The sequence below is a fragment of the Pyrus communis genome, chromosome 17, assembly GCF_963583255.1.
Source record: "Pyrus communis chromosome 17, drPyrComm1.1, whole genome shotgun sequence".
In the NCBI taxonomy this organism is placed as follows: Eukaryota; Viridiplantae; Streptophyta; class Magnoliopsida; order Rosales; family Rosaceae; genus Pyrus; species Pyrus communis.
The window spans coordinates 14,986,534-15,001,204 of NC_084819.1; the positions used below are offsets into that span (position 1 = coordinate 14,986,534).

At 37.0% G+C, this 14,671-nt stretch overlaps 2 protein-coding genes across 3 annotated transcripts; both read left to right on the forward strand.

Annotated features, from left to right (window-relative positions):
• The first annotated feature begins 5,521 nt into the window (after positions 1 to 5,521).
• LOC137723396 (laccase-4-like) lies at positions 5,522 to 8,893 on the forward strand. Its single transcript, XM_068462590.1, has 6 exons — positions 5,522 to 5,673; positions 6,274 to 6,425; positions 6,521 to 6,765; positions 6,867 to 6,995; positions 7,251 to 8,183; positions 8,399 to 8,893. The coding sequence occupies exons 1-6, from the start codon at positions 5,584 to 5,586 to the stop codon at positions 8,527 to 8,529; spliced, it is 1,680 nt and encodes a 559-aa protein (XP_068318691.1). The 5' UTR covers positions 5,522 to 5,583; the 3' UTR covers positions 8,530 to 8,893.
• A 271-nt stretch (positions 8,894 to 9,164) lies between these two features.
• Positions 9,165 to 13,115, forward strand: LOC137722469 (transcription factor DIVARICATA-like). Of its 2 annotated transcripts, none has more exons than XM_068461475.1 (3): positions 9,165 to 9,309; positions 11,035 to 11,704; positions 12,174 to 13,115. In XM_068461475.1, exons 2-3 carry the CDS (start codon positions 11,280 to 11,282, stop codon positions 12,670 to 12,672), a joined length of 924 nt encoding a protein of 307 aa, XP_068317576.1. In that variant the 5' UTR covers positions 9,165 to 9,309; positions 11,035 to 11,279; the 3' UTR covers positions 12,673 to 13,115. The 2 variants fall into 2 exon arrangements, with proteins under 2 accessions (XP_068317576.1, XP_068317577.1); XM_068461476.1 differs by lacking the exon at positions 9,165 to 9,309 and adding an exon at positions 10,435 to 10,777.
• The last annotated feature ends 1,556 nt before the right edge of the window (positions 13,116 to 14,671 follow it).

A 14,671-nucleotide genomic window follows, 5' to 3' on the forward strand; every position in this document is an offset into this window, starting at 1 on the left:
ATTATGAGTCGCTCACATTATATCTGCATAATTACATCACTCAAATATACATGGAAGCAAATTGCTATATATAAATTCCAAGGGAAAATGTGTCATAAAGTATAGAAAATCTCTGAAGGATTCAAATTGCTTGAAGTAAGCCCTGGAAGGATAAAGCATAAAATATGTACTCAATACCAATGGATGGTATAAATTGCCTTAATGAGTACTTTCATTATGGTATTGTTGCAACATACTAAAATCTCTTGCAAAAGTTAATATTAAATTGGGACTCTTAAAGAGTCAAGAAAGATTATAAAGTGTTGAGAGAAATATTGTCTCGAACTGCAGATTGAACAATATGCCAACACGAATTTTATCCATGATGTTTATGATATTAAGGAATCATATGGATTGAAGATTATGAGTTGAATACTCAAATGATTTAGACACTAAGAATGATCATGTATCTTCTTGAGGGTAAAGATAAATTGATATTTGGTCCAGAAGTACCACATCTTAGTGAAGTATATGCTTTATTGTATTTGGCACAATACATTGAATGAAATAAAACTTATATATTGATATCTCCAAGAAATTACAGATATGTGCATACACATAAGTTAAAACAAACAAACAAACAGGATAAAGCCTTCATAAAGGTTGCTCATGTGAAGCCTCAGTACTCTGCAATACCCTAGAAAGGGGAGGCACCGGAGATAGATCATGTGGCACCCCAGTACTTGACAAAACACCAGAAGGGGAAGACATTAGTTGCCTTCGGAATCTAGCAACGAACCTCTAGTGATCACTTTAAATCCGATTTTCGGATTCCTGTAGCTAGTCGAGATCTCTTTTCATGCTCATTGAGTAATTAATTGCAAGCACGTATAACACTCTATTCTCATGCTTGAGCCCTCTGATCTCTTGTTTAAGACTTGTCACCTTAGTCATCAATGATTCAACTTGGTGAGTTCGAGCAAGTAAGCGTTAATCCATATTGGATACAGAGCCTGCACATTAAACACTGAGAGTCTTGAACAGCCGACTCATCAGACCGTTTTGAAAGGATTCTGTTATCCTTTGGAATGAGAAGATTCCTAGTTACCACATTAGCGGTTATGTTATTATTCATCATAGAGTCCCCAACCATAAAAGGACCATTAGAAGATAAGAATGACGGGCGCCATATATTATCCTGACGCTGCTCGTCTGTATTACTCCTAAGACTTAAATCTAAGCAAATGTTAGATGGGCAAGCCATTTTCAGAAATGATGAAGGAAAAATGAGGTTAAATAAAATATCAGAAGTGCAAAAAAGGGAAATTTTCTACAAGCAGCAACTTTCTGAGCATACTCTTGAACACAATTGATGTCTTCATAAAAGAAGAGGCAACAGAGCCACTTGTTCAGAGATCGAAGATGCATCACTCTCCGAATTTCAAAAGCCAGATTTTCCTGAATAAAGTTCGTTGGCATTTTTCAGACGCAATCTCAGCTTTTTCGGATATCCCGTGCAACTTTGTCAAAGATCTCTGACAAAGTTGAAAATGCGTAAATCTTACTGTTCTAATTACACCACAGTTGCTGACAAGAGTAAAGGCACATCACTACTACTTGCTATTGAAAAATCTCTATATATGTCAACCTTCGTTCTCCATAACAAGGCAGACTTGCAAGAATACTTAACTCTTCCTCATCTCCGAGAATACATTTTCAACAAAGCATCTTGAAATACCCAGTTTTCATTATCTCCGAGAATACCTCTTCAAAACCAGTCACACCAGAGCAAGATTATCTCATATCATCAGCGACGAGAGCAAGAGTATCTCATATCATACAATCTCCCTGTCCTTTCCTTTGTCCTTGTTCTTGCCTACAAAGACAAGGATAAAGAAAGCAATATGTTGGAACTTCCACTCAAACTTTCGGTAAGGAACCGACTGCTTGGAACCTTTCCTAATTGCTTACCTAGAATTGCTCTCGAGTACTCATCTTCAATTGTTGATGGAGCTGGGTCTCAAGTCATCAACACTGCAGAATAATTGGCCCGTTGTTGGCTTTTTACACTGAAGCTACCACGTATGGATGAGTCACCAAGAAGTGGATGACCATTCAAATGCAAGGTTTGCATTCCACTCCTGCATCAGTGAACAAATACTACAAGAGAAGATGCCACACATGCATGGGGGAAAACTAGGGAAAATACCACTTCTGCAAGAGGAATAAATAATGCAAGTGAAAATGATACATTGAAGCATGTGGAGACAAGCGCAACAAACGCGTGCTGATTCATCCCTGAGAAAGCCGAAGATCATTTGCCACATGAAGCTCCTCATGGTCCAATTTTATTCAAGATCAAGCCTAGATGACCCTTAAAGAAATCACAAGTTCGATTCAAGATCAAGTGTCCACCATCCTTGAATCAAATTCAGCTCCAGATAAAAGTAGTAAATTCAGACATTTGGAGGAAGTCTCGCAGAAGGCCCTACAACCCAGTTCAAGAACAAGCCTGTGGAAAGTTAACAACAAGTAAATCACATCTTTCGACAACTCTTCTTGCTAAGAGACTGAAGCAAAATGATCAACGATCAGCCTAAATGATTTGAAATCAGGGGGAGATACTCATCAGGGGAGCATCCAAAATAGATCAAGATTTTAACGTGTCAATCGAAGACTTGTGGTCATCCAAATGGGAGTGTTGTGAATAATATGTGGATAGCCCACATGAATAGTCTGTTACTATTTATGCACAATATTTTCACTATTCATTTGTGGAAAATTTGTAAAGTGAATAGTGTTATCTTTGCTTATAAAACGAATGAGGCTCACAGAAGAGGAAGAGAAAAAAGAGAAGAAGAGAAAGAGAGAAAATAGAGGAAGAGGAGAAGGGATAATAGATAGAGAGTTATTTTGTACTCTTATTATTCTAAATTATAATGCAAGCACCACTGCTGCTCCGATGACGTACTCCAGTCACATTAACTATAGAGAAACCTCGTAAATTTTGTGTCTTATTTTATTTATTCCACTGCACAAGCCATCGATTTTAAAACATGATATTAATAATTTAGATTAACCAAATAGTCATGATCACTCACCTATAGATCAATATGATATTAATAAATTCAATGATGAATGACAGACCATCAATTCTTTAATCATTTGATAATTAAGAGAACATTTATGTTATTTAGATATCGAACAAGATATTAATATATATCTTCCCAACCTCCTGAAAGTTTTACTACAACTTAAATGAAAGTTTTGTCGCAACACGTGGTGGTTTAGTTACAGCCTCAGAACTTTCTAGAATATGTAATTTCTAGCCGTGAAACTTTTTTTGCTTCACGAAGATATTGAGATGAAGTCATGTTTTCAGTGAAAGTTACATGAATTCTTGTCCTACTTGTTCTGGATGTGCCATTGTTTCAATGCGATTAGATATCAACTTATACTAACTACTTAACTCATGGTGTCGAATTTGATTAATGTCACTCAACCATCAATATCTTAATTACTATGACTCTTAACCTAGCCAAACTAATTTCTACCTTTTTCCCATCTTGTCTAAACACTCGCATCACATCTAGAAGATATTGGTGACTCAATATATCTAGTTATCCATATTCAGATTATAAATAAGAAATTATTATACAATATTAAAACCAAATATCAACTACCAATTTACACGTTGTAACATATGACTGAACTACGAGTTATACTATAGGATTTAGTATTATTACCTATACGCATTAAAACATGAATATACTGATTATATTGTATGGTACATTGATAGAAAATTACAATCTCACAATTACTTTACTAGGATAAGGAAAACATTGTTTTCTCAAACAGAAATACCTAATCATGATGAAGACTAACTTCCAACCAAATTGACCACCAAAACCTCTAATCACACATACATGTTAATTTGTCAAGTACGCATAATGTAGTCAGTCATGAGAGAGAGAGAGAGAGAGAGAGAGAGGTTTTAAAAAAAATTGGGGAAATAATAAGGACAAAGCAGAAGTTGACGAAGAAAAAATGCATGCAGAAGAGGATGTTTGATGAATACTGAGTGACTTACCCACCGTCGGTTTAAATTTTAGTCTTGGCTTTCAAACAAACTATCATGTCTTCCATCCGTTGGGGCTCCCATCTGATTTATGACCTGAAAGCCATTTCTCAACCATTAACTAATTTGTTCCCTAAGCATCCAATTAGGCAGTGTGACCCAAACAAATAGAAGCATCCAATTAGGCGGCATACAGTAGGTTTTTAGTACTTATACTTCCATATACGTATTTCTCTACCTACCACATCTACATGTATTTTGCTTCTCAATACCATTTCATACTACATGTGTAAAGATGATATACTGAATATGTATACACTTTTTTCAAATTAATTAATAGCTTAAAAATGTCAAAAAAAATCTTCCAAAATGATTCTTATCGGTCCATTGATGGTAACCCTCCTAATTAATTGTTATAAACTCAAGTAGAGTACTTTTTAATTAAAATTTTAAAATTTATTATTATTAAAGAGAGGGGGAGATTCAAAACTATTACAATAATTTAACGGGACAAATTTCAAAACCCAACCACCTTCGAAATTAAACTTGATATATACAAAACCCTACACCTAGATAGTTTACCATTTTCTTGCAGAATGAGCTTCTTTCTCAAATGTCATTGTTTTGCTCATTTTGAATGTCGGGATTGAGAGCATATTCGGTGTTGGAGAGATGCAAATCTAAGGTTAAAAATACATTTACATTTTATTTTGCATTTTCGACACATGTGAATATGGATTTTACTCCAATGGATGAGTCAATTTGGAAACTCATTTGTACGTGGAGTACCATTAAAAGCGAAAAATTCGTTCACTAAATGATGAGACAGTACTTAATTGATTCAAATTTAAGTCCACTTTAAATACTACATGTTATTAACACTACACTTACACATCATTTGGTGAATAAATTAATTTGATACTAAAAATTGGTGCTCTAGCATTATTGATACCTCTATTTAGCTTCATAATTATGTATAAGAAATTTGGTGTTAACTACTTTGCTTCCAAATATCCTCAAAATTATAACTAATGAATGGACAAAAACTCTCTGATTTCTTTTAGTATTAACTACCAGCTGCTGGGTTGACTCAAAAACTCTCTGCAAGATACAGTAATTGGGGAACATATACACTAATTATAAGTTGTCCCAAACACTTAACAAAAAGTCCACCCGATCAACCAAATTGCTAACAAAAAGTTTTAAATCGGATAAAGGGGAATTTAATAAGCATCTTTTTTTAAAGCATTTACCAGAAGTTGCAGCTGGAGCTGGTCAATCAAAAACTTTATGTAACATGTAAGAAATCACGGAGAAAACCTTGAGTTAGCTTAAAAATCTTGTTTCCAAAGATTATCATCGTCCACCTACCCTGGAAAAACGACGTCACAGCAGTGTCTCTCGTCACCCTTTATAAGTCATGACCATGTATACATCAACAATAGCAGCACAAACAATTAAAAAGCGAAGTTTATCGTACAGTACACTAGCTAGTGCAGAGAGAATCAGAGAGAGAGTACTGAGAAATGGTGTCGTCAATTCGATTTCTCGTGCTTTTTCTGGCATGTATTCTTCCTGCTTTGGTTGAAAGCAGAATCCGACACTACAAGTTTAATGTAAGTGCTTTTAACAACGTTTATCTTGCTATATACACGGTTTATTGTTACATACATTACTACTAAAAAGGTCACAGGTGACAGAGTCTGCATCGAAATCGTGCCGTCGTCTATGTTACTGCCGTCTAATGCATTAATTCTGTTCTTGCTATGTATGGTATTTGTTCTGGCCATGAAGATCTTTATTTGTTCACACATGCATAGATAAATTATAAATGGGGAAAAGATATTAGATATGCCAAAACTGGAAAAATCAGATAAAGCCAAAATCATGTAATCTCAGACATGGATTTCTTAGACTACAAGCTAGCTAAGCATGTAAGCTGGTACACCCTCAAAACCTAAAAGTTACATTTTGCTTCCAAATGACATTGCATTGCTAATTTCTTACCACAATATTACAACATGTGCATTTATAATTGCTTAACTAAACACGTTCAGTTATTCATAAGTCTAACATGAAGATATAAGTTACGCTAGTTGGTTAGGGCAGTGCATCATTCTATTAAATTGTACACAAGTTTGAATCCCTGTTCCTAAAAATTAGAGAAGATTAGAATATTGACTTGGGTTTGCCATTGATTTTGATAATCTGCGCAGGTGGTGCTAAGAAATAGTACTAAACTATGCTCAAGTAAGCCAATTGTAACCGTTAACGGCCAGTTCCCGGGGCCAACTCTCTATGCCAGGGAAGACGATACCGTACTTGTCAAAGTCACCAACCATGTCAAGTATAACGTTTCCATTCACTGGTGAGAACTTAGTTGCCAACTTAATTATATACCGCTTTATGATTAATCAACCCTCTAAGTTACAGTAAAATTCAAATTAATTTTTGGACTGGCAGGCATGGTATCCGGCAACTGCGAACAGGCTGGGCAGATGGTCCGGCATACATCACACAGTGCCCAATTCCTACAGGTCAAAGCTATGTGTACAACTTCACCATCACAGGGCAAAGAGGCACACTTCTTTGGCACGCACATATTCTCTGGCTAAGGGCAACTGTCCATGGTGCCCTTATAGTTTTGCCCAAGCGTGGGGTTCCTTATCCATTCCCAGCACCCCACAAGGAAGTACCTGTCGTATTAGGTAAGACTAATCTAATTCTCTTTCTCTCTAATAACAACACGATTAAGGTGATCAATGTTGGAATTTTATGTAATTTGATCAAATAATATGAAAATTTTCAGCTGAATGGTGGAAATCAAATACTGAAGCTGTGATCAATCAAGCTCTCAAATCTGGTTTAGCACCTAATGTCTCGGATGCTCACACTATAAACGGCCATCCAGGCTTGGTTCCAAATTGTTCTTCCCAAGGTATGTACGCACTGAATAAAAATAACATATCAAATAACATATCAGTAGACTGTTTGACAAAAGAACATTATGATATTTTTTAAGGAAAACTAATGAAAATGGCTCGTAAACTTTGAGTTTTAACGATAAGGACAAAATAAAGGGTAAAATGAATAGTACCAGGATTAATTTTTTAGTGTAACAATATGATTTTTCATTAAAGTGAACAATATCGTGAGCTTTTCGTTAAAATTCTCTTTTATTTTTTTAATGCAGGCGGCTTCACATTGCCCGTGGAAAACGGCAAGACCTATCTGCTACGAATCATCAATGCTGCGCTCAATGAGGAGCTCTTCTTCAAAATTGCAGGACACAATTTGACCATAGTGGAAGTAGATGCCACATATGTGAAACCCTTCAAGACGGACACCATTGTGATTGCCCCAGGACAAACCACCAATGCCCTAGTCACGGCGAATCAAAACTCCGGCAAGTACATGGTGGCAGCCTCGCCATTTATGGACTCTCCAATCGCCGTTGACAACCTCACCGCCACCGCCACTCTTCACTATACTGGCACACTTGCTACCACACCCACAACCCTCACTAGCGCACCTCCCCAAAACGCAACCCAAGTTGCTAACAGCTTCATAAACTCTCTCAAAGCCCTAAATTCCAAAAAATTTCCAGCCAAAGTCCCTTTAAAAATCGATCACAATCTTCTGTTCACAGTTGGACTTGGGATTAATTCATGCCCTAGTTGCAAAGCTGCAAACGGAAGCAGAGTAGTGGCTAGTGTTAACAATGTCACATTTGTTATGCCAACCACAGCTCTCCTTCAAGCACATTTTTTCAACAAAAGTGGGGTTTTTACCACGGATTTCCCCGGAAACCCACCAACGGCTTTCAACTTTTCTGGAGGTCTACCGGCAAATGCAAGCTTGGCAACTACAAGTGGGACAAAGCTTTATAGGCTAGCTTATAACTCAACAGTTCAACTTGTGTTGCAAGACACTGGGACTGTAGCCCCTGAGAACCACCCTATCCATTTGCATGGATTCAATTTCTTTTCAGTGGGTAGAGGAATTGGGAATTATAACCCCAAGACGGATCCTAAGAAGTTCAATCTTGTTGATCCCGTTGAAAGGAACACAGCTAATGTTCCGACCGGCGGATGGGTAGCTATCCGATTTATCGCAGATAATCCAGGTAAATTCTATTCAATTATCTTAAAAAACTATCATGTGACTTCATCATATGTAACTTCTTTCTCACAACATGTACGTAGAATCCACTATTATCTAATGGGATTCACATGCATGTTATATGAGAGATGTCACACATGACGGATGCATACAATTTGGTATGATTTTTTAGTTGGTCTTAACTCTTCTCCACCCCCCAAATTTGTGTATAAATTTTAGGGGTTTGGTTCATGCATTGCCATTTGGAAGTGCACACAACATGGGGGCTTAAGATGGCATTCTTGGTGGACAATGGCAAAGGACCTAATCAATCTCTTCTTCCACCTCCAAAGGATCTCCCAAAATGTTAACCTAGCCAAAAGGAGCCTCTATCAATCTTGCAAGTAGAGAAACCTAACAAAAATTGAGCTGTGCAGACTCAAACGCACAAATGATCAAGAAACGAAGAAGAAGAAAGAGAGGATGAATAAACAAACAAAGTTATCTATATGTAGATTCCTTGAGTGAATGAAACAATTTGCTCAAGCAAGTTTGGATTCATTTTTTTTATTGTTGAAGTTGATAAAGTACACATTCTTTCTCAAGAATTAATATATGTATTGATGTTGGATGTCCAAGTCTTTGTTCATGTATTGCAAAGTTGTGAAATGAGATTTTCAAATTTCCTTTTTATGACCTCTCTTGAATATTTGGACTCTCAAACGGTAGCGCATATTATATATATACTAAAACTAGGTTTCCTGGGCACTATTTGAACAGTGAAATGGTGGAAATGCCCTTTGTTTCTTCTCACTTCCACGTTTTGTTGTTTGCTTGGTACAGCAAAATTCCAGTTTTGCCCATCTTGGCCACGCGCCACTCATCATTTACCACTATGTTTTTGTTCTGTTTCCTAATCTTTCTTTTGGCTTCTGGTTCTTTCTCTCAACCATGGCCTCCATTTTAGGCATCAAGTTCACAAAATCTGGAGAGCTTTCTTTCTTGCCTACAAATGAAGGTGGCCGAGAACGAAAGCCTGTGGTGGACCACCGCCAAAATAATCGACGAATCCACTCTGAGTCAGCTTATACCAGCCGAGAACAACTCGCGACCGCCACCGTCACCGGCTCATCGACTCCACGCATTCTCAGGTATTCAAGTTCTTTTTACTTTTTTGGGTTTTTCTTTTTAGAGATTTTTTACCTTTTTTTCCTGATAAGAATGCTGGTTTTGGATTTAGCATTTGATTTTCTCTGATGTGATTTTGAATTTATTGTGTGGAAATTCAATTTGAAGTTGTATTTTTTTGGGTCAATTCTGAATTACAATTTGAAGTTAGATTTTTTCTAGGTTAATGTGAAAAGGGACGATGAGCGTAGAATTGCATTAGTTGCTTTACTCAATGGAACATACAATTAGTGGAGAGTAATTCATATGATAAATTTATATATCTAGATAATTGATGCTTCCTTTTTTTGGTTATAGTTTTGGTTTAATTTATCATTTTTATGGTGCTTAAGAATCCATAGCTTTTGAGGTTTGATTATTTTCTATTTTTAACTTATCCTTGAAAACAAAAACTCTTTCATTTTGCATATCCTTGCACATTTAATATTTTGTAATATACTAGTAGTGTATAGATGTTTGTTTGTTTGTTAGGCTCTTATTTTCGAGTGCAAATATAGTACTTAAACGACATGTGTTTTAATGTTTTGAAGTAATATTTATGTGACAATGTGTGGAATGTGCAAATTTAAGAAGAAAAAAAAAAATCTTAACGGGTCGGGTCACTTTACCTATTAGGTAAAGTGACCCGACCCGTTACCGTTAAGATAACGGGTGTGACACGATAAGATCCGTTAAGATAATAAGTATTACACGAACATGACAGACACGATCCGTTTGCTAGGCCTATGTGTAGGATTGTCATTAGCAATCTAATTGAATCTGTAATACTAAGATGCGGCAAAAATTCAAAAAAATATAATATTAAGTTCTATCTGGGATATTTTACTGGAAAAAAATAGTTTGGTCTGCTTCTGTGCGCAATTACCAAAAGGCCCACATGCGCATTCTGTCACCAATCACTGAATCACAGGCTGTCCATTTAAAAGTCTCAACATTTTAGTTCGGTTGGGCATCTCTCTCTCCCTCTCTACTCTCTTCCTTTCTCTCTCTACTCGCTACCCCCACAAACCCCATTCCCAGCAATCACAACTCAACAACTTTGACTTCTCCTTCTCTCTCTCTCTCTCCCCTCTCTTCCTTTCTCTCTCTAATCGCTGCGCCCACAAACCTCATACCCACCAATCACAACTCAACAACTTTGACCTCTCTCTCTCTCTCCACTCTCTTTCTTTCTCTCTCTACTCGCTGCGCCCACAAACCCCATAGCCACCAATCACAACTCAACAACTTTGACCTCTCTCTCTCTCTCTCTCTCTCTCTCTCTCTCTCTCTCTCTAATTTGTTCCTGTTCCATAGATCCCTCTGTCTCACAATCCCTCGTCTGCATTCGCTCCTTTCACGCTCTTCACCTTTCTCTCTGTCTTTAACTCCAAACCCCACAAACCCAGCAAAAACCCAGCAAAAGAAAACATCCCACTTTCTCCTCTTCAGGTCAGCTCTGTATAATCCCTCTCCTTTTTCTCACTTTCCTTAATTGGGTTCTTGTTTTCCTTTCTGGGTTTTCGTCATAATCTTCCAAAGTTTCCATATCACTGTGCAAGCTTCAATCTTTCATGAAAACTTGATCCGGGTTTTGGTGTTTATGTGATGTATTTGTGTTTTTGAATCGGATTCTAGGGTTTATCTTTGGCAATCCAAGATCTAATATTTTCTAATTTGCTTGTTGGATTACCTTCGGGTTTGGAAAGGTTGGGCATTTTTCAGATTCCACAACACGTGCTTGCATAAAATCCCCACTGAGATTCCTTTCCAAATGCCACTCCTTGATTAATGCCACAGTGGTCACAAAGACTTCCACTTTTCTGCATTTCCTATCTGGGTTTTCTCTCTCTTTGAACTTTCAAAGAGAGAGGAGAGAGAGAAACAGACTCATTGGCATACTTGCTATGTGATTAATTGCTGCCCAGATTGAGCAAACTATCTGAAAAAAACCATGTTCAGAGGAATGGAAATTCCATCTCCAACCTCCTATCTGCAGAACTCCAATTGGTTGTTTGAAGAAAGCACGGGAGCCGAATGGACTGTGGAAGAGAACAAGCTATTCGAAAATGCTCTCGCTTTATACGATAAGGAGACACCCGATCGATGGCTCAGGGTGGCGGCTATGATCCCTGGAAAGACTGTTGGAGATGTGATCAAACAGTACAAGGAATTAGAAGAAGATGTTAGTGATATCGAAGCTGGGCTTATCCCAATTCCTGGTTACACTAGTAACAATTTCACAACGGAGTGGGTTAACAATCAGGGCTTTGATGGATTGGAGCAGTTTTACAGTGTTGGTGGAAAGCGAAGCGCCTCGACTAGGCCCGCAGATCAGGAGAGGAAGAAAGGGGTGCCATGGACAGAAGAAGAGCACAGGTACACTTACATTCATATTGAATAGTTATACATTTATTCGTCCTGGTATTTTGTTGAGTGTGAATCCCATGTCGGAGAATTAAAGCCTTTCATAAGAGTTTACTCTCGTAACAATACTTAGCAACAAGGTATGTCTTAAAAGAAACTACTTGAAACCAATTAAAGCTTAGAAGATATATCACGGTACAGTTAAAAATCCAGTTGACAAAGTTAATGGTATATAGAGCTTTTTAAGCTGAGATTATGATATGTTTCAGCAGTGAATAAATCTGCTAAATTAGGTTTAAAATCCAGTTGAACTAAGTCTGTTTGATCTGTTAAATTAGGTTTAATTCGTACAATTTAATATACACATGAACAGTGAAAAAATCTGTTTAAAAATTGGCTTACTATAAAAGTGCTTTTGGATTTGCTTCGTAGTGGTGTTCTGCTGCAGCTTTTAATGTTGGTGCTTCTGTGAAAATTGTAGGCAATTTCTGATGGGCCTTAAAAAGTATGGAAAAGGTGACTGGAGAAATATCTCTCGAAATTTTGTGATCACAAGGACGCCCACTCAGGTTGCTAGTCATGCACAAAAATACTTTATCAGGCAACTCACAGGAGGGAAGGACAAGAGAAGATCTAGCATCCATGACATCACAACCGTCAATCTTCCTGATGTGAAACCCGCCTCACCAGACAGTACTTCTAAAAGCCCACCATCATCGAATCACTCCTCAACCGTGGTGCAGCAGCGACACCAGCATCAGAAGTTGGCCAGCATGAGCATTGACTGGAAATCGCCCGATGAGGGACAGCAAATGGTTTTCGGTTCTGCAAATGGGAACAACTTCATGGGACCGTTTTGTGGGATGTCTTCACATGTACCTAAGCTTGAGGAGAAAAATTTTCTGAGTGGCAATCTTCATGGATCGCAGTTGGGACATTACAACGCCTGTTTTGAGATGCAATCAATGCGATATCAGTGAACGTGTGCATTAGTTCGATGTTTTGGAGCGAGAAGAGGGTGTACTATTCGACCTATGGTGAACAAAAGTCGATGAGGACTAAGAGTTAGTCCCCAGGTTTTTGGACTCTACAAAAAGATCAGTTGGTTCATCTTGTGATTTAATATTCGAATTCTGAAAGTATTGATCCAAAAAAAGAGAACTTATTTACATGAAGCTTTGAGCTCTATGATCACTTGTGTTCTGGTTGTGTGCTTGGGGAGTTTGAGTAAATAGTCAGAAATGAGAGTAATTTGGGATTGAAAATTTGCTTGTGTTTATAAAGTATAATTTTCTTTAAAAGTTATTTGATGGTACACAAAATTAAGTGATCACTCTCCCATCTACTTTTAAGCTTTTTTTGTATAGTTAAACCATCAATGCAGAAATCAAAATCCAAAAGTCTTGGAATGGGAAGCATGAAACTGATAATATTATTTTTCATTATTATTTCGCTCGTTACGTGATTTATATAAAAACATGCATAATTTTGTTTAAGCGCGACTCTAGATACAAAAAACACTCACCAACCTCCCCTAATTTATCATGTTAATCATGGCACACTTTTGGTCTAACTCCCTCGCATAAAAAAGGATTGCGAGTGCCGCATAGAAAACCCTCTCCTCTTTTTTTTTCTTCCAAAAGAATTTTCGCTCATCAAACTAGGTTAGTCACGAAACGAGCTTACCATAAGTTTATTCACCAATAAAAAAAATTAATGCCATATGGTTATATCATATATCTCTGGTTAAAGATTAACTCAGTATACAAGGCATCCGATGCTACTCACAATGGATTTTTTTTTTTTTTTTTTTTTTTTGGGTTTCTAGAGATCATGTCGTCCATAACGTAGCTCTCACTTATACAAAGACACTAGAATATCGCGCCATCCGTAATGTTATTAATATCACATAACGTCAATAGTATATCTTTCGTCACGTGAATACTAAAATAATTTACGCATGGTTTTACACAATCCATGTCTTCAGATGCTTCAGTCCAACTATCCAATGGATTACTGCAAGTGACAAAAATATAATTGGAACTCTTTATCCCTTACTTGTTTAGGGAAAATAGTATTTTATAAAATGCATCTGACTTCCCTTAATTGGATCGAATCTCGACTCTGAGCTAATACCAAGAGCCACTAATTCAAGCATCTCATGCTTCAGTCTGCCCCCTTCTCTCTTTCGTCACTTATTGTGGATGACTCTAGCCAACTACTTTTTGTTCTCATACACTTGACATTAACATTGTATTCATTTGATCACGCCTAGGACGACTTTATCTCTTAGCTTATTATAACCTTAACTCATTTCTTCGTTACATTTCTTCATTTTGATAAACTCAAAAGTTAATTTATATAATCAAGGCGATTTCAGGAATTAAAGTAAAAGGAAAGGAACCCCAAAAAATTCAAGCTCTTTTTAAGAGACACATCAAGCTACTCTTAATTTTAAATCTCAAACTATCTTTTTCTTTACCTGTTTTAAGTAAACGAATACTCATGCATATTAAAGGAAATATATACAACTCAAAAGGAATTTAGCCACGAGGAGTGGAGAGAAAAAAAGCAAACAGAAAAGGGGCACTTAGATTTAAGGGGAATTTTTTAATAGCTAGTGGTTAAAATCTTTTATTCTGCACATAAAATTCTGAGTTCATGCCTCCTCTCCTAGTAGCCCTTGTATAAAAGAATATATATCAAACTAACAAGGCTCCTCATAATCCAAGGAAAAGTAGATCCTCCAAGATAATCCAATAGTAATACTAATCTAGTGAATAATTCTCTGTGTGTTTTCAACAAAGAGCCGTACACAAGAAAAAAAAATGAAACCGTACAAACTTCCCTCCCTCCCTCAAAAGCTGGTATCTGCAGAGCCTTGGATTTTGGTTGACCTGCCAATTGTAATCAACAAAGGGAATCATGGTTTAATGATTCTTAAGTGTACTATGCCACATAAAGCTAAACTTCAAAAAG